General features: G+C 38.6%; 1 protein-coding gene across 1 annotated transcript in view; it reads left to right on the forward strand.

Moving 5' to 3' along the window:
• The window catches only part of PREP (prolyl endopeptidase), a 104793-nt gene that overhangs the window by 55829 nt on the left and 25114 nt on the right, over positions 1–23850 (forward strand). The window contains exons 9-10 of the mRNA XM_086461335.1: positions 6582–6779; positions 10480–10583. Of these exons, the coding sequence (XP_086317461.1) occupies positions 6582–6779; positions 10480–10583 (302 nt within the window). The remainder of the gene's footprint in view (positions 1–6581; positions 6780–10479; positions 10584–23850) is intronic.

Raw genomic sequence — 23850 nt, forward strand, 5'->3', positions numbered from 1 at the left:
GGATTTACCTGGGATGTGGTCTAGGCAGCCAAAGGAGCTTTGACCAGTGGCTATATAGGTGCTGGCTATAAATTCCTTCCCAGTAAGATAAAGGCCAGATCTGTTCTTCACTACACTGCAGTATTTAGCTCAACTCCACTTCGGTTTCGTTGTAAGGGCAAAGTCGTACTGAGTTCACGTTTGTGCGTGTGCAAAAAAAAATTTAATGGCTTATACAGGGCAGCCTTGACTACACAAACATAACAAGAACTGCATTTAGAAAACTGAAAGTTCAGATAAATGGGTTTGCTGAAGGCACTGGCCTTCAAACTGTAAACACAACAGGCATTCAGCTCTTAAACACTTGAAGGCAAACACAATCTGTCATATAAAACCATCAGAGTGACTTTCAGGAGCCTGTTGTGTGTTATTAAGCTTTTACTGTATTTGAATGTGACGCCAGAGTAGGCAATCATCTGTCCACTTCTGTCTCTAGCTTCTTGGAGCGGTATGCAAAGGAATTGGATTGAATTAACAAATTAAAGTGTCCCCATAAGATGATGAGTTAGATCTATATAATTAAGTAAGTTTGAATTGTTCAGTTGCTTCTTTGTGGCAGATACTTGCAAATTAGTTTTACACCCTCAGCACCAAAATAAGGGAGTTTTATCATGTTCAGGAGGTTGTAGCCCCAAATAAATTAAAAAAAAACCCCATTCCTTCACTTGCACACTCACATCAGCAAGCAAGCCAGTCTGTTATGTCATGTTGTTTTTAATCATTCCAAGATTTGGTTTTGAAAGACATAATTATAGCAGAAGGCAGTTAATAATTCATTGTCTTGAAAACCTTGCAGTCAAGTGAATTTGATTTTGTGTGATCCAGAGATGACAATGTAATGAAACACCTTCTGCAAAAGCTAGGGCGGCAGTGATTCAAAAGGTAAATGAGTATTGCTGCTTGTCCAATTTCATGTATGTGTAGGAGTGACTCTTTACCGAGATGTAATTAGCCATATTAGAATTTCTTTATAAACGTTTTAGTTAGTGATGCTGTAGATCACAAATGTGTTTTACTGGGCTGTACAGATACTGGGCTCAAAAGTCTCCTACTCTGGTGTGAGCTGCCTGCTAGCCATAGCCTTCTTCATTTCTATGTGGTAACTTAGATTCAGTTTCATAAAGCTGCACTATGCATATATAGAAACAGATTTCTTTATGAATCATAAATTCAGAATTAAGAATTATGAAGCTCTGCCAGTGTCCGTCAATGGCAAAAAGAGAAATTCCACAAAGTGTTATGATGCATTCTTAGGGAAGATGCTTTATCTAATATAATCTAACCAAGAAATAAACACACATGCCTACAAGGTGATGTGAATGTCATTTGGTTTCTTCAATGTGTTCTTCAAGATAGACTTCTTTTATTGGCTTTGACCTTTTTGTTTTCAGAACTGTTTATAAATGAGCTAATTTGGGAAATACAGGGGAAAAAACAAACATATTCCTTCAATGAGGTCGTACACACACCTCATTTTACAACTCTCAGCAGGGATTTCACACAGAGTTGGGGTAAATTTAGATCTCTACTCTGTGAGCTGAGGGGAAGAAATAAATGACAGCTATTTTAAAATTAAATTTAAGGGGGGCCTCAGAACATGTTGGAGTGTGATGAGACTCATTTCCTCCCTGTTGGAGTTTGTTTATAAAGTGTTACTTTTCATTTTCGGGGAGTCTAAAATAGAACTATAGGAGAGATTCACATCTGACGTTGAACTGGTACTTTAAATGACCACATAGCTGCATGTAGGTGTGCTGAATTAGTTAAAAGGCAGCTATGAAACCATAAATGCATGCTGATCATTACAGACACTGTAGTCCTACTTCTAAGGCACAGGATAAACCTGCTGTCTTCAGTAGCCTTGGTTGCCGTCACTTTAGTTGAGATCAGCATAGATACCTGTTAATCTGCAGGGACAGTGAAATTTATGGTCACTGTTTGTGATGACCAAAGAAGCCAAAATGATGCTCCAGGTCTATTTTCCAGCTAAAGATTTGACAGTCTATTGAAATATATTAATTATTTGTTGAGTGGATGCACAAGCACATTGTACAGTAACTCACTCAGCAGTTTCTGCTGGAGACTTATGGCTGCCTACCTCTTCTAGTTGGCCTTGTTCTCCTCCATCGACATTTTGGCCTGCATCTGTCAAAGCACGTTTGTACAGTTGGACGCTTAACATGCTGTAGCTACTGCTGCAGAAATGAAAGATCAGAACTGTCATAAGTAATTAAGATTAGTGGAACAGATGTTTGGTGTGAGGATTCAACTTTTTTTTTCATGAGAATTTCAAGAGTTGGTCATAGCAACATTGCAGGTGCTGAGTTAGTGGCATGCCTTTGCTACTAATGAAAGCTGTCAAAATAAAAGTTTTTGGAAAGTGGCAGTCTATGAATTTCTAAAAGGTTGAACTAGAACTTCTAGAGATGGTTGCACTCAGTTTTGTAGGCCTTGCTAAGAAATATAATTCCTGTAGCCCAAATTTAGCTATTGATGAATTGTGTGTATTGTAGTCATCAAGATGGTCACTGTAATCTTCAGAGAGGAATGGGAAGTACCAAGGATAATTCTTTACACCTGCTTTTAGTACCTATGAGTGCCTCTGAGTATGTCCATCTCTCTCTGACACCTGAGCCAAGAGCTCAGGTTGGGAAAGGCAATCCCTGTGTGTTTACTGATTGGTAAAATAAATCCTTTGCCTGATGGGTATTGTAAGTAGGTGGTATGTAAGTATGCTGGAGAACAATTGATAAATCTAGGTGTAACTTTAAGAATAGCTGCTTTGTTCATTGGTATTAACTGAAAATAAAATGACCCTATACATTGGAGAGGTCTTGGATGGTTAGCTTTTATTAAAAAAACCCTTGTGTGAGTGAAACTGCTCAGCAAGCAATTCATGGTATCCCAGAACAGGGTATCCAAAATAATTGGGTGAACTGCATTCTAAAGGTGCTTATTTCTGCCCATAGTCTATAAAGGGAGCCTACAGCAAAGGTGTCAGGCTTAGCTTTTAGCTGTGTGAAGTTTGCAAGCACACAATCTCAAAAGTTTCTAGGAGGTACAGCGACATGCAGGATGAGGTCTGCAAAGCATGAGCAAAACCAAAGAGGCTGACCGCTAACGCAACAAACGCAACAGGATCGCCAGTTCTCCGTGCTGAGCATGGGACTAACAGAGACTCAGCTTGTAGCCTGCAGTCAAAAAATAGCTCTTGTTAGTAATTCAGCTTTGTTTTAGCTTGCTACATATGCAAGTGTTGGTTCTTAGTGCATTTTTTTTTTTTTCCTTCTGCCCTTTCAGGTCTGCTTCAATGTTTTGCTCTGTTTTGATTTTTGCATTTCTTTGTAGCTTCCATTACTGTAGGCTTTGGAGGCAGTTAGCAATGCACCAAACCCAGTATTAATACAGATATTATACACAGAAGCTGTGTTCCTAAATCTCATGGAATGCCTTAAAAAAACATTTTGCATTGTCTTCTCATTTGTTATCTTCACCTTACTGAGAGCATCTAATTTGTAAACCCAAGGCATGATGGAGAGTTAATATTGCTGCAAGTTCTTCAATAGCAGGAATCCCCACGTAAGCCAGCAGCCTTACCCTGGGGCAATTGAATCTTTTTAATAGAGGAGTAATATCTCTTCATAGTATGCAAGTCAAAGTAATAATGTATTTTGACTTTTAATGAAAATGTCCATTAAACTGCAATACTTCATCAAATGATTAGTGAGGAATTAAGAGTCATCACAATTTAATTTTAAAATAAAAATTGCTTAAGTAGTAATTTTGCTGAAGCAAAACTGGATATTGTATACATTTGAAGTTGAACTGAGAATGTCTGTAATCCATTTGGTGAAACTTTGTGTCAGGAAGTTTTGAGAGTAAAACTGGACATTTCGATTACAGATGTTGCTGAGAATACCGATGGAGTTCATAGGATCTCATACTTATTGCAGAACAGTTAATTCTGCAGGCAAAAATGTTGCATTACTGTAGGGATGCTTTTTTTTAATTCCTATTTTGTGTTAATAAAGCAGTTATATATGTGAACGTTGGCAGATCTGTGCAGTGACAGTGTAATAAATATTTTAAATTACTGCATATTTCCCTTGTTCATACAGCCAAGAATGACTCTATATTTCAAAATATGTGAATGGATATAACAATTAAACTTAATACAGTTTATTCTATTTTCCAGCTTCCCTTAAGAAATTTAAGATGCTCCAGAGCTAAAATTACACATCTATTACTGATTTATAAACAGTGTTATGTTGTGCTGTATCTTATTATTTCGGGTCATGACTTCATGGTTCAAATTTCAATTAGTGTTGTACTTTGGGGCTTTGGTTAGAAAATTCCCAGATTTGGGCTAGAAGCTTATAAGGGAGTTAGAAAGTCTGGGGGTAAGAAAATAGCAGTGGTGATCTTTGGAAAGAGGGGAGTAGTAAAGCTTTATTTGGTGTTTATGTAACATAAATTCATATGGCAAGAGGGTCAGACTAGTGTTAAATTTCACTGGTCCTTCAGGGACACTCTGAAAGGAAAGTAGACTCTATGGAGCTATTAGGATTTGAAGGTCTTCAAGCTCTAGGGGGTCATGACACACCTGAACTCTATATGAAAGCAGGGACTGTTAATTAATCTAATTGTTACAGAATAATGAGTTTTGACCTTTAATTCAGAAAGAACTTGTTACCCTTAATGGAAGGAGCACATGATAAAACTTTGAATTTTTGTTCCGGAACCTGAATGTACAAAGATTCATTTATAGGGCTGTCTTCAGTACGACTCTGTGAATTCAAATAGTTTGGTTTTATGGGACTTTGGGGAAACCGGAAAGAACAGTTATAATGTAAATAGCATAAAACAGTGTAAAACTGCAATTTTGCCTTGCTTCTGTTTTGTTTTCAATGTTTTTTCCTCCAATGTTGGTAGTTTAAACTCCCTATCTCACAGTGCTACTTTGATATTACAGCGTGCCCCGGTCAGTCTTACCTGATGTTTCTTGGTCATTTGGTTCCATCTTTTCATTTTTTGCTTTCAGCAGATAAGAGAAGGCATTTTCCAATGCTGGTACCTTGCCCATGATTTAGGTTTCCAGTCTGACTTGTCTGGGGAGAAGTTGCACATACATAGTTGGAAGAGGACAAGAATCACCACCTCATCTAGTCCTGCAAACAAAAAATGTCCCTCATTCCCTGCTTCCAGATATTTTTTTCTTGACTTTTAACCATATTTGTATTTTGTCCTGTTTGTATTTGATTTGGGAAATAATGAGAAGTTGAAATACTTTTGTTGCAAAGTAGGGTAACCTGTTTCTTAAATGACAGAAACACTGAGAGAGATGAAGTTTCAATCTTTTTCCTGTCTGCATGAGTAAATAAATAGATTTGTCACTAAAGATCTAAAGCCGATGGCACAGGAGACAGGACAGTATATGTTACATGATATATTCTGAGTGAACTGGAGCCCTGAAGAGTTTCTATGCTTCACTGGATATAAAGATGGGGATTGAAGTGAGATGGTCAGAACTGCAGGGATTTTTGTAGAGATTGCTAGCCCAGACCTTTTTTTTTTTTTTTTTTTAATCAGTTTGGATTTTCCAAAGTCCAATTAAAAAAAATTAACATTCCATGAAGAAGTTCACATATCCCTGGTAATTCTTCTGAGGGACAAACTCAGAATGTGAAAGGTTCTGTGAAGCAGAAGCTCTGGTTCCTGCACAGCTGCGCAGCTGAGGTGGGCAGCTCTGCAGGGACCCAGGACTGCCAGGAAAGGCATAAAGGAAATGAACCTCTGCAGAGCGCTTTGTTCCTGGGTCCTTTTGCCAGTTTGAGTTCACTGTGCCGTGTCCTGTTCCTACTACCTTACAGTCTCAAGAATGGTGTTTAACGACATTAGCTTCTTGAATAAACGTGGGGTTTTTTTAAAATGACGTGTTGAGGATATCGCCTCAGAATAGCCCTTTTACACCCAGTAGAGCTTGTTTATGACAATAGCCTCCTGAATACTTAGGCAGTAAAACCAAGATGAATAGTAACCTCTATGTTATATGCTTTAATGTGCGGTATAGGATCACATGTCTTTCTGTTCTTAATAATTTAGCTTGAGTCTAAATCATAATGATTGTTTTGATTTTCATGCATTTCCATAAGTATTGCTGGAAAAGATCAATGTTTTGCTTGGGTTTTGCATTGAAATATGTGATGTTTAAGAGCAGTATTGATCTATAAGCACCCCAAATGCATAAGCATCTTGGTTAAGCAATTCTTTATTCTTGTATTTGTATAAATTAGCTTTGAGCAGCATGGTTAGTGCATTTCCAAAGAATGTCAGCCTTTACTTTTGGGTTCACTTTTTTATTTCATAAGGCAGGTGACGTCTAAAGATTTAAGAGTTAAATTCAATGCATGTCAGAAATTTTGGTGCATGCATTTAGATATGCCAAGGAATTTTAGAATCAGATTCTGTCTGATTGTTTTCTTTCTTACAGTTTTTTTAACTGTGTTTTCTGCGGCTTTGTTTTTCTTATCCACACTCTGCAGAATGGGTTGCTTGTGTGAGGTCCAACTTTCTAGTTTTGTGCTATCTGCATGACGTGAAGAATATCCTGCAACTTCATGACCTAGCTACTGGTGCACATCTCAAGACTTTCCCCCTAGAGGTTGGCAGTATTGTGGGATATAGTGGCCAAAAGAAGGACACGGAAATATTCTACCAGTTTACTTCCTTTTTATCTCCAGGTAAGATTGGTTTTTTCCCTTAGTTATTGTTACTTTTCCTGGGAACAATATCTATCTTGTTTTCTGTTGTTTAGTAGTTACTAGGTATGTCTAAGCCCCAAATAAAACTGCTTCCCCCCGTGTAGTAAGCAGCAGTTGTGCACGTCAAAATGTACCAGTCCTTGATCTGTGAAACCTAAAAAATTTGCCTATTAATATTTGAGAGACCTGCATACAGAAATTACACAAGACCAGCTTGTACTGGAGATGAAATCGTAGCATTCTCACAGCTCTTGCTTCATACAGCAAGGTACAAGTTTACAAATTCTGTTGCAGACAATTGTAAATTTATTTAATGTGATTTTCATCACACTTTTGAAGAACATTAATAAAAGTCACCAAAACTTTTTCTGACAGCTTTTTGATTCATTTCTGCATAGCCTCATTACAGCATCCTTACTGTCTGTCCTTACAACACTTGGGGTTGTTGGATTGCTGTAGGACTCCTCTCTGTACAAGCCTGCAAAACCAGAGCTGTCCAAAGCGTTATGTAATACGTGTGTGGCACACCAATAAGTATTCCAGGATTTTGACTAGAAAGGGAGTTTCTATGCAATTGTCAAGCTAGTCTGTGACGAAACAATGTATTTGCCCTTCTCTCTTATTTTTTTCTTTTTTTTTTTTTTTTTCTTTTTATTTCTTTCTTTCTGGCCCAAACAATCAATAGCTGGTACAAGACAGGATTCAAATATGGAGCGGGGAGATAGGCTCCAGAATCTTTTATCTTCTTCCGGGGTTGTGAGTGATCATGAATCATAAGATGATCAAAAATGTTCTTACAGCACCTGACGTATATTTTTGCTCTGTTTCAGTTAGAGCACAGCCACATTACAAAATGCCTCTATAATAGTTTTGATGGGTTTGCTGGTTTTGCTAGAAAGGATTGTGTTAAATTATCAAAATTATGTTTCAAGCTTAGCTGATAAGTGTGATGAATTTCCTATTACGATCTTACTGTTTACATAACCAGAAATAAGATACATTATGTTTCCAGTTCCTCTCTTAAGCCAACTTTTAAACAACATTCAGATCATTGCAGTCATTGCAACTGGAGAGGAGCCTGAGGACACTCTTGCGTTTACCTCTAACTTCATCCCAACCTGATGCTTTGGATAGTTGACTTTCTCCCATCCCACCTCGTGGGCCAGAAGTTGCCAGTCTTACAAGCCTGCACTGTTCATCTCAGCTGGGCCAGTAGTCTCTGCAGCTGCTAAACATGTGGAGAAGAAGAGCCCAGAGATCTGTTTTAGCCTGTGCCTTGCCAGACAGTGAGCAATGGCTGGTCTCGCTGCCTGCTTTTGCTTAGGCAGATTTTTTTTTTCTCCTCTTCATCCATGTGCTTAGCATGTACAGACAGTTCGGCATGGCATAGCTCTGTTAACTGGGGCAGAGCAACCTGGAATGTAGAAGAAAGAGGAAGGGAAGAAAGAGAGGTAGACCATATGAGAATAAGGAAAGAGTGAGGAAAGCAGACCTGAGAGGTAATTTTTAGGTCGTGGTGTGGATATTTCTTAATTTGCATGCAACCTCCATTTGCCCCATAAGTGGAATAACCTGGCAAAAGGTATGGGGCTGGTCCTTGATTAATGTAGATCTTTCTGCTTTACTATTAGAAATTAATACAATTTGCGCTTGTATTAAGCGGCATTATTTTTTTTCTAATGAGAAACATAATAGCATACTGGTGTTTAATTCTTACAGCAAAAGTAATAGTAAACATCTATATGAAACAATGAGTAAAGTAGTTCTGAAACGATAGGTGCTGACACCGTAAAAATAATTTTTGCTATTCCCTGAAAAATATGGTTGTCCCTGCTGTTCACTCCAGTAAGACGCTTAGGTGAGCACTCTAGTGTTTTGCATTTGTTTAGCACCCAGCAAAAGAGTGCAGGCCCCAACGTTACTGTGGTTTTGGATATTAACTGCCATGCCACTAAAAATGTAACAGACTAAGAGATGCAGTACCAGGAGTTCAATTGCATGTTACTGTAATATTAGGTTGATCGATTTCTGAAATGCACTCTGTGACTGGGCTTATGCATCATCATGCGTTTCCCTAACATGCAGCTATTCTGCCTGCTCTGTGTGTCATGTTTACCAGTACATTATCCAACTTGGGCAGCTGTATATATGTCAAATGAGTGCTCTGCCTGTTACCACCCGGTGTCCTTTCCTTTGTGCTTTCGCATCATTTTCTGGACCCTAATCTTTAAGGGAAATGCTTAATGTAATTGTACATGTCACCCTGCATTAGGCTTGCTAGTCACTTTGTGACAAATGAAGAAAAAAAAATCCCAGCATGTTAGAGTAGCCCTACTTTTATTCCCCTATTAATTCACCATTACAGAAAGAGGATTTATCTTAGAAACGTTATTAGAAATGTTGGTTTTCATCGGTGTTCTTTTGCCAGTCTGTATCTTTCTGATTTTCCACGGTCTATAAAAGTGATTTAATGAGACAATTTCCTTGCATCAGATATGTTTCCTCATTATTTCATGTTTCAACATAATTTTTATAGCTGTTACCTCTGTAATAATTACTTCTGGTTTCCTGAAAGTATCTAAAATACACACAATACAGCAGTATTTCAGTCAAGTCCTGTCCACCTTGGTTAATTTTATTACATTGAGGATCCCTTTAGAGGGCTTGTTGCCTTAACTTTAGTGTTCTTTTCCCTAATATGAGTTTAAAATTTTACGGAGACCAGCTTGTTGTAAAGCAGAAAAACAAAGACTAGTTAACATTGAGGTTAGTTTTATGTATCATATATATCTGTAGTATATCCATGAATATTAGGATTTTGTAGTGTATTAACCAGCGTGCAAACACAACAATAGTCACACTATATGGCACATGCTCAAATATTAGGGTTAAACGACAGGAAATATGACTTACAGTCTAAATGCAAAATTCTTCTTGGCTAATTACACATCTGTGTAGCGTCTAAATTGTTACGGTCTCTGTGATTTTGTCTCTGCTGCAACCTAGAAGTTTCATACAGCTTATAGACATAAATTTTCTCATGTGCGCAATCCTTTGGAAATCATAGGTGCAACTCAAGCAAGTGAAGTTGCCTTCAAACCTGCAGGATCAGGATATAAAATAAATTACACGAGACCAAATTCTGTTCAGTTACTTAGGTAACCTGTGCTGCTCTGCCACAATTTCAAGTGAATGGTCAGCTCTTTCCGTTTTCTGGGGGTCTGTTTGAATTGTAATTTCAAAATATTTTATTGTAAAGAGAAAAATGTTGATCTGAGTTAAATTCTTGATATATTTATTCTCAGTCTGGTGGCTCTAGAGGAGATGTTTTAAAATTGACTTTATACTTCTTTCTTCCAACATGATCATTCTCGGTAAAGTGCTATGTAACTTTATGAAAACAAATCTTTTTTCCATTTTGCTTAACCCACTTTGGATACCTGGCTTTGTAGGGGCAGTGAGAATTTTTCTTTCTGTACAGAAAGCCTTTGCATTTTTCCTAGATGAAGTGCATATATGTATGAGTTAAATTATATATTAACTGAAAGAATGTGTCTAGAGCTCCTGTTTTTCACCCTGATGAGTTGCCTTTGCCATTCATTACTCCATCACAGTGCCTAAACCAGCATCCTTTTAATGATGGACGTACACTAAGCTGACAAATTTGCACTCTCTTTAGGTATTATATATCACTGTGATCTGACCAAAGAGGAACTGGAGCCAAGAATTTTCCGGGAGGTGACTGTGAAAGGATTTGATCCTTCGGTTTACCAGACAATTCAGGTAATGAACATAAATCCTGCTGTCTTGCTGTGATCACTTATGCAAGAGTTTTAAGAAAATTGCGCTTGGCTGAGGGTGAGAGTGCTTTGATTAGTTCCTGGGTTGCAGGTCTGTGTGTGCTCTGAAGGAATTCTGCCAAGTCTTGTTAGAGAGATTGGAAGATGCCACTGCAAAGCAACCAGGGCAGACTCAATCCTCAGTCATCTCACATTATTAGGCAATATGTTCTCTAATTTTGTCCCATGTTACGGTATTCTTTGATACTTGTTTTAACATCAAGCTGCTGCTTTTCCATGTTTATGTATTTCTTCTACCAGGGCAACTCAGCATGGCTCCCGTAGGCAAGTGTATGGTAGGGCAAAGCTTAAGAGGCAGTGGAGAACTATAGGAAACTTGGAATAGCCAGTCATCTTCCCAGCATTTCCACAATATTCTGGGGTCCACCATGGGAAGTGGCAACAATAGATAAAACAATTCGGTCCCCACCAGTCTTGTATATAAATAGTGATGATTTTTGCCCCAAGTTCCTACTGTGGATCTCTATTAAGACTTCAAAAAGAGATTGGGAGGAAAGAAGAAAGTGCACTGATTCATTTGTAGCTGGCATCAAATATGAAATCTGCCATAGAACTATGAAAGTCATAACTATGATTATTTGGAAGGAAAGCAGGAAAATATCTAGTGATGTGAACAGAAAAATCATGTTCATTCATGCTGTGTGTAAGAATTTCCCATTCTGTCCACCTTTCCAAGAAGTGCCATAGTGTGTTGCGTTCACTAATGCATCAGTGCAGTTACACTTGGGGCAACTCACTTTGATTTTCCTAAGCACAGGATTAGATCCTTTGCTTGCAGTGCTGGAACAACTAGGACAAGGAGCAAAAGATAAAAGCAATTTAGAATACGTACAATTACCATTTCTAATATAAAACTGCATGAAGCAATTATTGTGCAGGTCTAACAGCTTTTAGTATTAGATGTTTAAACAATTTGGGACAGGGTCCCTTCCGTTCTGTGTGTACACTGCCTAGTACCATAGGATTTGGGTCCATGGGATATTGTTTCAGTACTTAATAAACAGTAGGTTAGCACTTCGTTAGTACTCTGTTTCCCAAGGTTTTAATGTTTCATTGAGACTCCGTGAATAAAAAATTAAAAGACATGGTGTCATGAAAAACAGGTGTTGTCAAATATGCCTGCTGCCTCTTGGAAGGGCAAGATTGCATGGATGATTTATAAAGCCATCAAAGGCTCAAATTTCATAAGAAGCATTTTGCCTCGATAAAACAAAGGCCCCTGTATTTAAAAGTTTTCACGAGTGGAGTTAAAATTACAGGCATGGATAATCTACAAACAGGTTCTGTGAGACATGAACATGGAGGGAAATGAGTGAGGTCTTTCCTAGCAAGGTCTAATGCCATTCAGTAAATTCTTCAAGAGCCTAGAGAATAAAACCTTTGCTGATAAAATATTTGGTGTCGTCAAAGACTGGCAGATAACAAAGTGGGAAGGACAGCAGGTTACTGATTTATAACAACATGAACTGCTCGTTAAATGGTCCCGTTATGACAATCTGGATTTCAGTATAGCCAAATGTGGGTCAGACATCTGAGAACCAGGGAGGGGTTTATCCCACTTCAAAATGCGAAATCAGGTAAGTTGTGTCAGCTCTCCCAGAACTCGCTTTGCAATCCCTGGAAGGTCGTAAGCTGCATCTACAGTAACAAGCGTTGTGGCATTATAATCACAGGAGTGAAATGGCTTGTGCTGAGGATCCAGTGTGTGTTTTAAGAGTTTTACTTTGAACTAGCTGTAGTCCTGTCCTGTGAACTGAATTTCTGTTATCGGTTGAAGTACTTCTAGTGCACTCCTGGAGTGAATCTGCTACTTGAGTTTCATCCAGGAGGAGTCCAGTCCACTGAAACCTCTCTGCTGTGGGAAGTGAGAGTGGTGAGGAGACTTGCTTTGGAACCACGCTTTTGTTTTGAACTGCAATGCTATTGTAGGTGCACCAAAGGCTCAGACGGGCATCTCAGTTTAGTAGCATGGAGACTCCTTTGGGAGGTGCCTGTTCCTCACACCTAAGTGAAGCCATATAAGAATTAGCTAAGTTTAAGGCTTATAAAGCTAAAAGAAATTACTCCTGTGGAAAATAATGTAAGTTACAGATGACATGGAACAGGTTCAGGAAAGCACAGGGCTCTTCATAGACAACTGCTTTGACTTCATAACAAGTATTGTGACTAAAAAGATTATACAAAATACACATTTTAAGTAGCAAGTGTCTTTCCACTAAACATAGCTTTGGTAAGCCCCTGATGAAATCTTATGCCTTGGTCAGGACTGTAAGAAAGATACTGAACTTCTAGAGAGAGTTCATAGAAATTTGTTGAAATCATAGAATCATTTAGGTTGGAAAAGACCTTTAAGATCATAGAGTCCAACCACAAACCTAGCACTGCCAAGTCCACCACTAAACCATGTCCCTACGTGCCACATCTGTGCATCTTTTAAAATACCTACAGGGATGGTGACTCAACAAAAATAATTAGGGGTCTCGAGAAATGGTTATTATATTGTGGTGCTTAGCATATTTAATACCTGCAATTTATAGAAGAAATATTGGAGGGTGGATTAATTATTTTATATGTAGGATTTTCGATCTGTAGAGTAAGAGTGAAATAGAAGATTTTTCTTTCTGTAGACAATGGTATAACAAGATCCACTGCCTGAAGTGGAACTTAAATAAGCTTAGCCTGCAAAAGGGTGAAATGACCTAGGAGATAAAGTTAAGCAACAGTGTGACAGCATGGCTTGGAGTCTTTGAAAGATTAGATACTTTTTCTTAATCTTTTATTTTTCATTTTGCCTCTGGCACATACACAGGGCAGATTCTCTAAAAGCGTAAAGACAGGAGTGTATGTGCATGAGGTGGTTGTAAACAACCCCATCTGTTTGTCTCTGCATCTCCAAACAGAAATAAGAATGTTGTAGAGGACAGTTTGCTGGAAATTATCTCGCAGAGAATGTGTTTTTCCAGCTTCACTCAAATTCGTTAAGGGACTTCCGCAGGATAACTTCAGGGCATAGTGCACTGAAAAAGAGAAAGAAAACAGAATTCTCTTTAGGAAAAAACTTGGTACAATTATAATACTGCCGTCAAACTCAGAGATAATAATGGAACACATATATCCATGTAATTAAAAAGGGTTTAGAAGGGGTTGCCATAAATTAGAAATAATGTATTTTTCTAGTAAATCAAATTTTATGAAATAAATGTCTGGAAAAACAGAATCTCATTTTACATTTAAATCAATTACGTGCTAAATTGAGTTAAAATAGAACCGTAATACAAATAATTTCAAGGAGGAAGCATGCTGTTGCTATGCCCTTGGAAGCCTTCACTTTGTAAGTCACTGGCAGAGCTTCACCACTAGGCTGTAATGGGGTGGAAGTCAATACTGCTGTTTCTGTATTTCTCCTTACTCACTCCTGCTCAGTACCAGCTCTAGGGAGATGTGACCTGTGTAGTTACACTGGGATTAGTGCTTACAAAGAGCACTGTTGGCTCACTACTCATCCAGTTTTGCCTTTTATCAACAAATTATCTCAGTGTGGCAGTGCCTTGGAAATTAGTTTCCCATACAATTCAGATCCATGGAGAAATCTCAGCTGAGCTGAGAGAGAGGCTGTTTGTCACGGCCAGGGCTGGGACTGCCTGGTTACCTTTGTAGTAGCTCAGCCTGCCAGTGCTACACACCTCTGCCAGACTCTGGTCCTCATTTCCATTTGTGGGGTCCCACTTGGACCCTTGATGATGCTTCTGCTTGGAGGAGGGAAAAGGAGATGGCAGCTTATCAAAGCAGTTTATAAATGGCTGTCAACCTAGCTTTGTGTAGCCGTTCCAAAACTCAGGTAACATTGCAGGGAATTGTGAAAGGAACTCAAAATTAAGAATGCAAAAATTATACTGAGAATAGTAACAAAGATTGCTTATTACAGGAGAATCAACACTGCCGAATTTATTTCATAATTTTAATTTCTGTCAGAATTACTAAGTAGTAAAGAAAAATTTTTGTGGCTCTGTCCTGATCCATGTCCTTAATGAAAGGCAGATCTCCTGCCAAGGTTCTTTCTTTATTCTCCTGTACTTGAAGAGAAATACCTACTAAGACTAGCGATCTTCCTAGCTTTGTCTGTGTAGCCTATATGAAACTTTAATGAGTTGTTCCTTAGCAGTCTTTGAACATAACCGAGTTAAGGAGATTTGAGCTGAAGTGTAAGGTGTCATGTGTATATGAAACCTGAATTAATGGCGATTGGAAAATGCCACAGTGCCCGTTTCTTGCTCATTTGGATCCACTTTTACAGTATTTCATAGATGCTGTGCAGTGCAAGCATGGACCAGTGATAAAGTTTACTACACTATGTATATTTATGGTAGAGCAGCTGCTTTGTGGTACCTGAGGTTATGTTCTTACCCTCTGGCAGCTCAAAGAACAAATTAGCTAACTTACCGTGCACTGAAGGGGGAGCTGTTTCAATGCACCTGACATTTACACCAGGGTAGGAGCGTGCCTGTAGGTTGTTGGCTCTGTGTGACACCCTGCAAGTACATAGTCTTAACTTACTGTGCAGTCTCTAAAGTCTCTGTGACCTTCATGAAAAAGTCAGACTGTTTAAAATGCTTGCCATACATCAAAAATTTATCCCGGCTGATTTTGTTATTTTAAGTGGCATTAATAACTTTTCCTCTACTAAACGCTTCTTAAAATTTGTCTTTGCTTCCTGCACGCTTCCATCCATCACAATGGCAGGCTTTTTCAGGAAATAGCCTGGGGTGGGTTTTACAGGAGGAAAAAGCCACTTTCTCAGCGACTTAAAAATGACACTTGCCATAAGCTGTTTATTGCATAACTAACTCAACTGCTGCTTTAAATAAAAAGCCTTTGTTTTATCTTTACAAAGTTGCCAAATAAGTTCTTATATATGCCTCTCCATATTAACACCTCACAGTGACACTTAATCATGGATAAACCCTCTTCTGGCCTGGCTCACAACTCACCTACTTTTAGGCTGATAGGCAGGCTTATAAGTGTTGAAATTGCAACAATAAAATTGTTGTTTGGCTCCTTTTGCCATTCTTTGAATACCTTCCAGTACTGTCCTCAAATAGTTTGACGTGAACCAAAAATAGGTGTTGCTACTGACAGATGCACTTTGGATTAGCTCTTGCAGAAGAACGGTGAAATTCATAATGACACTTAGTTTTACAACTCAGTTTGATTTAAAAGCAGCTGCTGTTTAGATATTGTTGCAAAGATGAAAGAGGGGCAAGTCTTAAAAAGGATATTTCTTTTCTTGGGGCTGGGATGAATTTCCTCCTCTTTCTTTTGCAGAAATCGTTTTTATAGGTGAAGTAATTTTTGTGAGAAGTTTATTGTTTTATTGTTAAGTCTTTCACCCCCATCTTCAAGCCCTTACAGCACTGATTTCAAGTTATGAGTCATTGATAGGGAAAATTTGCCTACAGTCATTCTAATTCCTGGCGGAACTTTACACCGTACAGTTTGGCACAGCAGTTAATCTCTGTTTCAGGAAAATACAACGCTGAGAGAAGATGAGTCAGGCTTGAGGCTGATTGGCAGAGTTGCGGGAGAAACTTGTGCACAGCACCTGACCATGCTATTCTTGGATCTCACTGTTGCTGGTGGTGTCATTCCATGAGCATTAGATTGCCCTCATTAAAATGAAAAGTAGGAGAGGGCAACAGAGGAAAGCTGTGTCCTGTGAAAGCTGTAGTAAGCTCAACATGCTTAGCAATGCAAGAGCTTATATTATTGTTTTTTCAATGTGGTTATAGAGATGTTCTTGAGTTTGTTTCATTCGCTTATCTATGTATATATGAACAGCTCACTGGCGTTTGGAGAAAAGTCCAATAGCTTTCAGTCTCTCTGTTGAGAAAAAGCACTTTCATACCAGAGAAGAAAGGCATGTACTTTTTACGTTGATTTTGAGGAGAGACAAAGAATTCTCCTCGTTTCTTCAGGGGAGTAAGTTTGGCGTAACTTCTGCCTCCTGAGAATCCAGCACAGCCAAAAGGGGATTGATTTTTGAGGGGTTGAACTTTCTTCCTTATAACAGTATTTGGGGTTTGAATCCTGCCTTGGTCTCATGGGATGGGAGAGTAGAATTAATACTTGGGGAAGCAAGTTGCTTATTGTTGTTTATTTTACTTTATTCCTTTTATTTCCTTGTGGTTCCATATTGCGGTAAGGAAGAAAATAAAGAAATACTGGGGAAAGAAGGGATTGTGAACAAATGCACCAGTTTTAGTGCTTGCCACAGTGTGGCAGAGACCTGCCCTCTTGCAGGGGAAAATGAGCTTTGAGCTGCTTCCATCAGAGCTCCCAGGAAGAAGACTGAAGTCTTCAGCTCTCATCTCTGCCAGTGTTTTGGCAATGGCTGTAGTTCTGGCACCAAGACAACAGTGTCGCTCTGGAGGACATCAACAAAAATCAGTGACAACTGTGGCAGTATTGTCTGTTTGCCTATGTGAATTTAGCATCTTACACCCTTGGCATGTGGTTGTTACAAACACCACTTTAATCTCTTTAATTACCTGTTCTAATTGCAGGTCAGTGAAGAAACACTAACTGAAAATCCTCTAGTTTTAAGGCCCTGTGTTTCTTGAAAGCCAAGAGATCGTATATTAAATGTTACATATGTGCAGCTACAGTATGCTCCATTTTAAGGAGGGAAATTGTCAGTGTGAAGGACTTTATGTCTAGAAGAATATCAAGTGAAGGATTTCCTGTAACAGTCTTACATGCTCTGGAACTTTGAAGTCCTTATGCCTGAACAGAGGAGTAGCAGTTGGCTCTACACCCGTTAAATTTAAGCAGCCCCATCCAATGCACTTCAGATAATTCACAGCAGTAATTCTCACTGACCATGATATTCCTTAAGTGTCTTTCTCTTCCAAGTAAGAGGATGAAGTGATAGGACTTTGCATTGCTTTCTTCACCAATCCAGTTCAAATCCTGGTTTAAGGTCTAAATGTCTGGTGTTGCTTTATCCCGTTCTTACATACCATAGAGGATTGCTGCACCGTTTAGGATATTGGAAACTTTTGTTCAGCAGAATGCAGAACAATGGAAATGTGGTTTGGGATGGAGGATACAGAACTGCTCTTAGGAAGAATTAGCACAATACCAGACCACACAGTGTGGGGTATAATACTAAAATACCAGTCTCTGTGTTCATTTGTATCATCATACAGGCTTTGTGATTTGCTAGTTCCAAGCTTTTAATATTAGATTGTTTATTTTTTTGCCAAGTGTGCAGGGAATTGAAGAGCTTCATTATAAAAACATTTGTTTTAAGCCTACGAGAGAAGTGATTGTTTAGTAGTTTAAAACTCACTGTGAAATGTTCTTATGCCTTACTCCATACAACTTTTGTTTGAACTTGCAGTGGTTTGTTTCCCACTTTTCTAGTGTGTGGAGATGTTAGTTGACATACCTGATCCCAAGCTGCATTCCGTGCTGTTTCCTTCCCAGAATTCCTTAAAACACAAGGTGAGATGGATTAAAACAGAGTGTAACCATTGAACATAGTGTAGAGGATTCCATTTTACACACAGGAGTTTTAAACAAGAGCTTCAGCAATTGTAGTGGAGCTTAAAGGATTTTTTTTATGGCTTCCCATGTCTTAAATGATTGCATTGTTAATTGTGAATAAAAAATAATATTGATTTTTACAGTAAATGGCGCAACATATGTATTTAAGCCTTCAGGAATCTCGGTAGGTAGATTTTTTGCTGATATAGAAAGGTGAAAATGAGAATGTTGTGTAGTGAAAATGCTTGTTTCTTGTCTGCTTTCTAAACAAATTACTGAAAACTTCCCTTCTCTATTTTCTCCAGCTTTCATATTCACTCCTGTGATTGATCTCACCTCCAGTAATTAACCATGAACACATTACTATTTTAATTAACTCCCTTACTCACAAGATAAGTAAGAATTCTGTTTAACGATTCTCAGTGGGAATCTGCTTTCAACTTCTCTTCTCCCTTTTGTATAAGCATATCAGTGTTATTTCTCAAAGGTAGTGAGTATTATTAGCTTCATTCTACAGGAGCAGAAACATTCAGAATGAAATTTGTCCATGGTTGCACACTGATGAGGTGTTGCACTGGGGATATGTTTTGATGGTTTGCTGTTCTAATGGCAGTCGTTTGCTACTCCTTTTTTTGCTGATCCTCAGAGCTGAGTCTTCAGATGTGGTTTGAAAACTTAATCAAGCCAGTTATTAAAGTCTTACACAAGTAGCAGTTCATAGAACTTCAGCATCAATAAAAAGCCCCCGCTCTTGATATCTCTAATAGAGTTAAATGCTGACAAAACATTGTCTTTTGATCAGTATGGTGTTTGTGTGTCTTGTATAGTGCAGATTGAACGACCAGTTCCATCAGTGGTGGAGGATCAAATACACAGGATGCTTCCGCAAAAAACTGTTCCGAAGCTTCTTTGTGGCTGTTTAATTCTTGCTTAGACCAAGCAGTCATAAAAATGGAAAATTTCAGCACACTAAGGACTGCATGAATAGTCCTGTAATGAAAGAAGGAAGTAGTAGCTACCACTTTTCTTTTCTCTGTCCCTTTTTTGAGGCTAAATGTCAAACTTTAGCATACTAGCATTGTTCAGAATGAGAGAGCTCCTCTGCAAATGTGGGAATATTTCTGTCCATCTGCCCACCCATTACTTTGCCTCATGGAGCCTACCCGGGAGGTTGTTAAATTGTGAGGATAATGCTGCATTGGGGACAGATCGCTCTGGGACCACAATCACTGGTTTTATTCACACAGCTGGCAAAAATCATTGGATGACTGCGGTTGTCAGTCATCACTGGTGTGGGCCAGCATTCAAGCCATTGATCTAGCAGGGAAACACATTGAATTTTCCTTTACCAGGCCACCAAGACTTTTCTGGTTGTCTTTTTCAGTACTGTGCTAGCAGTGTCATGTAAGTATGTTGAATAGTCATTAGGCTTCCAAAGAAGGGGATTTACATTTAGTAAGAGTTATATACGCAGGTATATATCTGTGCCACAGGATGGTTTTTTAATTCAAGCAAATTTGCAGAACAATAGTAATTACAGTTGTTTACTTCTTAGTGCAGCCCAACCTACTTGAGAATAAAATATTGGACGCTCTGTTCATAGAATTTTACACATCTTTAATGTATATGGGCAAATTTTAAAAGATTTTTCTTTTTGGTTTTAATGTTAACATTTAAATTTTAATATTTAAACAATTTTGTGAAATTTAACTAATACAGATTCTCAATGCAAGTGGCGGATTTTTGAGTGTATCTGTTCTCAGCAGCTGTTCCTGTAGATTTTATTATGTATGTAAACTCCCTGGATGGCCATCACATCTCTCAAACAATCATGGCTTTGTGAAAGGTAAAAGGCAGTGAGAAAGGAGCCACTTGTTTTCTTTCCGAGTCTTTGTCTTCTCTGCTTCTGCTTTTGAAACGTCTCTTCTTGAAATCATAAAAAATATGGATAAAAACAATCTCAAAATCTCATCTCATCCTTTGCAGTCCGAGAGGTGGGATACTGGCTTTTCCTGCAAGAAGAGAGGAAGCGGCAGTTACTGGCCAGCAGCAGGTGGTTGCAGCTGTGAACAGAAAAAACTGTAGCAGAGCTGCTGTAATAACCAAGGGGCAGAAAAACTGGGAAAGGGAAGAAACTGCAGTGCCTGTATGTGGTTGGAGGTGGTGGCCACGTGGTCATGTACCCATGTCCGCAAGCTGGCCATCATGTCTACCAAGGCCAAAGCATGCTGTTCTGGCCTGGGCTTTGCAGCAGGTCACCTATGCCTGTACCATTCCTAACTGGCTTTTGTCTGCCTTGTGCTTAAAAGCCTTCGGTCTCCCTGGTCAATCTGTCCCGGTGTCCCACCGTATTTACTGTTAAAAAGCTTTTGCAGGGAGCAGGGTGCCTGCCACAAGGTCTCACCTAAATTCCCTTGCCAAGTTGAAATGCATTGCATTGTGTCCCCCACAGACAGTAGTTCTAGTTACAGCAAACTTCTGTATATTTAGACACCATGTGTCCCTGCAAATTTTTTTTTTTCCTTTAGACAAATAAACAAAACAAAACCTTCGCTCTGTTCAGTTTTTCTAGTGGATTGTATTTTCTGGTCCTCCTATCTATCACTCTTCTTTCTTTCCCTGGAATCTCTTTAGATGCTTAGCTTGTAGTTTAAACTGAACACAGTACCCTAACTGAGGCTTTGCAAACATTGAATACAGCAGAAAGGGTTACTTCATACATCTCATGGGTGAGGCTTTGGCTTATATGTCCCAGTATAGCGTTTGCCATTTCCCTAACAATTCGTTGTTTATTGAAGTTCAGTTTGGCATGTACTCCAAGATACTTTTCTGAATTATATTTTAGTCAATTGTTCCCTATCCTGTTTGTGATTGCACCTGTCAGAGTATAGTATGTTGCATTTCTGGCCTTATTGGATTGCATTTTACATTTTCAGGTAGTTTTACCTTCTGTTTGCCACTCCTTCCAAAAAGCACTCCCTTCTCCCCTCTTTTTTGCAGTGTCTCAGCATTTCCTGATAGCAATTAAGCTTTCCTGGAGCTCCATATTCCGTTTAAGTACTTTACAGTGGATGCATCTCTCATTCTGAATGGTGTCCCTGTAGGCTACCGGGTAACTGGGGTGTTTTCAGAGTGGAAACAGCTCTGGCAGAGCTGGAAGGTTTGTGTTTCAGAGCTGCAGGCCTCCAAGCACACACAAGTTGGTGACTAGTTTATGCAATCATTTATTAGGCTTGGCATACAACTGATGCGGTGAGGTTTAAGGTAGTACAGCAGCCTGCAGAGAGCGAAATAGAAGGTTGTTGCTCCTTTATTTACTTGTGTTATTGCAGCGCTTTGGAGTCTTAGGCATGGACCACATTCATCAGTGTGCTGGATAGCACAGAAATGCAGGCCATCGCAAGGCTCTTACCAACCACAGGTTGAAAGCACGACAAAGGAATAAATCATGTTTGGAAGATTAATAATGATAACTATACATTAACTACATACAGAAGACAAAACCAAATTAGAATTGGTGATATTTAAAACTAATTAAAAACACAGATAAATTTCTGATACATGTATATCACCGCAGCCCAATAAAATTACACTTGCTGTCTTCACCCAGGGCCAAAACTGCTTGGCGGATTAGGATTCTTTTTGTTGATGTTGTTAATTAACATTCATCACCATGGCAGAAAACAGATTAATAGAGTCGAGAGTGGAAACCAGCAATTTCAAATGTTGGTGAGATCTTACGTAGACTTGATTCAGATTTAGTGTACCTGAGTTGTTCATAACCCAGGAGCCTCTGCACAGTAAATGAGGCTGTGTGGGCACTCCTTGGAGGACACTCAACAATTTAAAGGAAAAAAGGCAAGCAAGTGATAGCATATCTTGTAAACTAAAGCTATGACTCTTGCTTTCACTGTGAACATGATTACCTTAGAAAAGGATGCATATCAACCAAGATGGTCATATGATAGTTATGAGCAGTTCTGTTGGTACTGAGAAAATTATTTTTACTAGATAAAAATGAGGAGGCTTTGGAGAACCTCTCTTATCCGTGTTCTATGGCACAGTCACATCTTTTAATAATATGTTGGTGTTGCTGGACACTTCCAATGGCATAGTCTTCATTTATACCAAACACAGAAAAAAATTGCACTACTAACAGGTAAGGCAGAGCTCAAAAAGCTTGTTAGTCAGTAGCTTTTTATCTAGACAGATTTGGTGGGTTGTTTTTTCTTACATTGTCATTCACTGGTGAAGAGACAAGTTAAACACAAAGTGCTTCAGTAAGTATCCAGAGATGCAGTTGTGAACTTGTGTAAGTAGAACGTATATGAGTGGGATCATTCAGGAGACTTCTCTCTTGTCCACCCTCAGTATAAGATCAGAAGTAGTAAAACTTTAAAAATTACAAAATCTTGAGGCATTCTGAAAGAATGTTTTTTCCAAGGAAAAGGAAGGAAGGTAGCAGTTTACTGTCTACCCAGAAACAGTTCAGTCACTAATTATGTGAGCTTTTTTCTGTGGCCTTTGTCTGCTTGTGATCCAGTACAAATTCATCAGTGCACAATTTTATTAAGGGTAATCTAGTTTGCATCTTCATTTAGCAGTTGATTTGATTTTATCAACACTGCCCAGAGGTACTGGTAGAATATCATCTTTCCTTAGGTTAATTATTTCTGCTCTGTCCTTGAGACATCTCCCAGGAAATTTATGGGACAAGGGAAGCCTCTTAGAAATATCATTATTATTCATAGTAACTAGTTTTTCAACTGTGTAGATGAATGATACAAAGAAATAGATTATTTCCTCAGTTCTGGCTTGCTTCCCACAGACAGGGAAAAATTGATACATAAATTCTTCTTGATAGCTCCCTGAACTGCTTGCTTTTCAGGCGATTTGTCAATTATTTTTGAAAGTAATAGTGAACAGTTATCACTGCTAACAGCTAAAAATAGACAAGATGCAGAAAAGCTTCAAGGCATAATGGTAAATGCCTAAAAACAGAGCATTTTTTACCGATAGGAATGAACATCCCTGACTTTTTACTCCTACTTACTGGTGTTTTTTGAACTGTTAGCACTCACTGAAGTTGACTTGACATCATTAGACACTTGATCTGTTGATTTAATAGTAGTTGATTATTAGTAGTTAAATTCCTTATGACTGATGTAAGTTTGTTGAATTTTGCTGTCTTGTTGACGTTTTGCCCAACAAATAAAAGATTTCTGCAATCTGTCCTTAGTCCTATGGCTTAAAAAAAAAAAAAAAAAAAAAGGTGTTGCTCTTTTGTTGTTCATTTTTCCTTTCCAACAGTGGCACAGGGATGCATCAGCACACTTCTTGGTGTTCCTGTAACAAAGCATCTTAAAAGGCTTGATGACGATGTCTGTCTGGAAAGTATGCTGTCAACTGAGATTTTTGCTGGGTGGCTTTATACTAGTTTTGATTTAATTTTTTTCCTAAGTATTGTTACAATGGTGTCATGAAAATTCATTCTTAGAATTCTCTTGTAATTCTTGCTACTTGCCGGGTGATTTTTCTTCATTGTACAATAAGTACTGCAAATCTAAAAACAGTAGATGAGCCTGAATACTGTCTCCACAGCAGGGAGGTGGTCACCAAGACACAAATGTTGAAATCTATAATAG

The sequence above is a fragment of the Leptosomus discolor genome, chromosome 2 (genome assembly GCF_034619465.1).
Source record: "Leptosomus discolor isolate bLepDis1 chromosome 2, bLepDis1.hap2, whole genome shotgun sequence".
In the NCBI taxonomy this organism is placed as follows: Eukaryota; Metazoa; Chordata; class Aves; order Leptosomiformes; family Leptosomidae; genus Leptosomus; species Leptosomus discolor.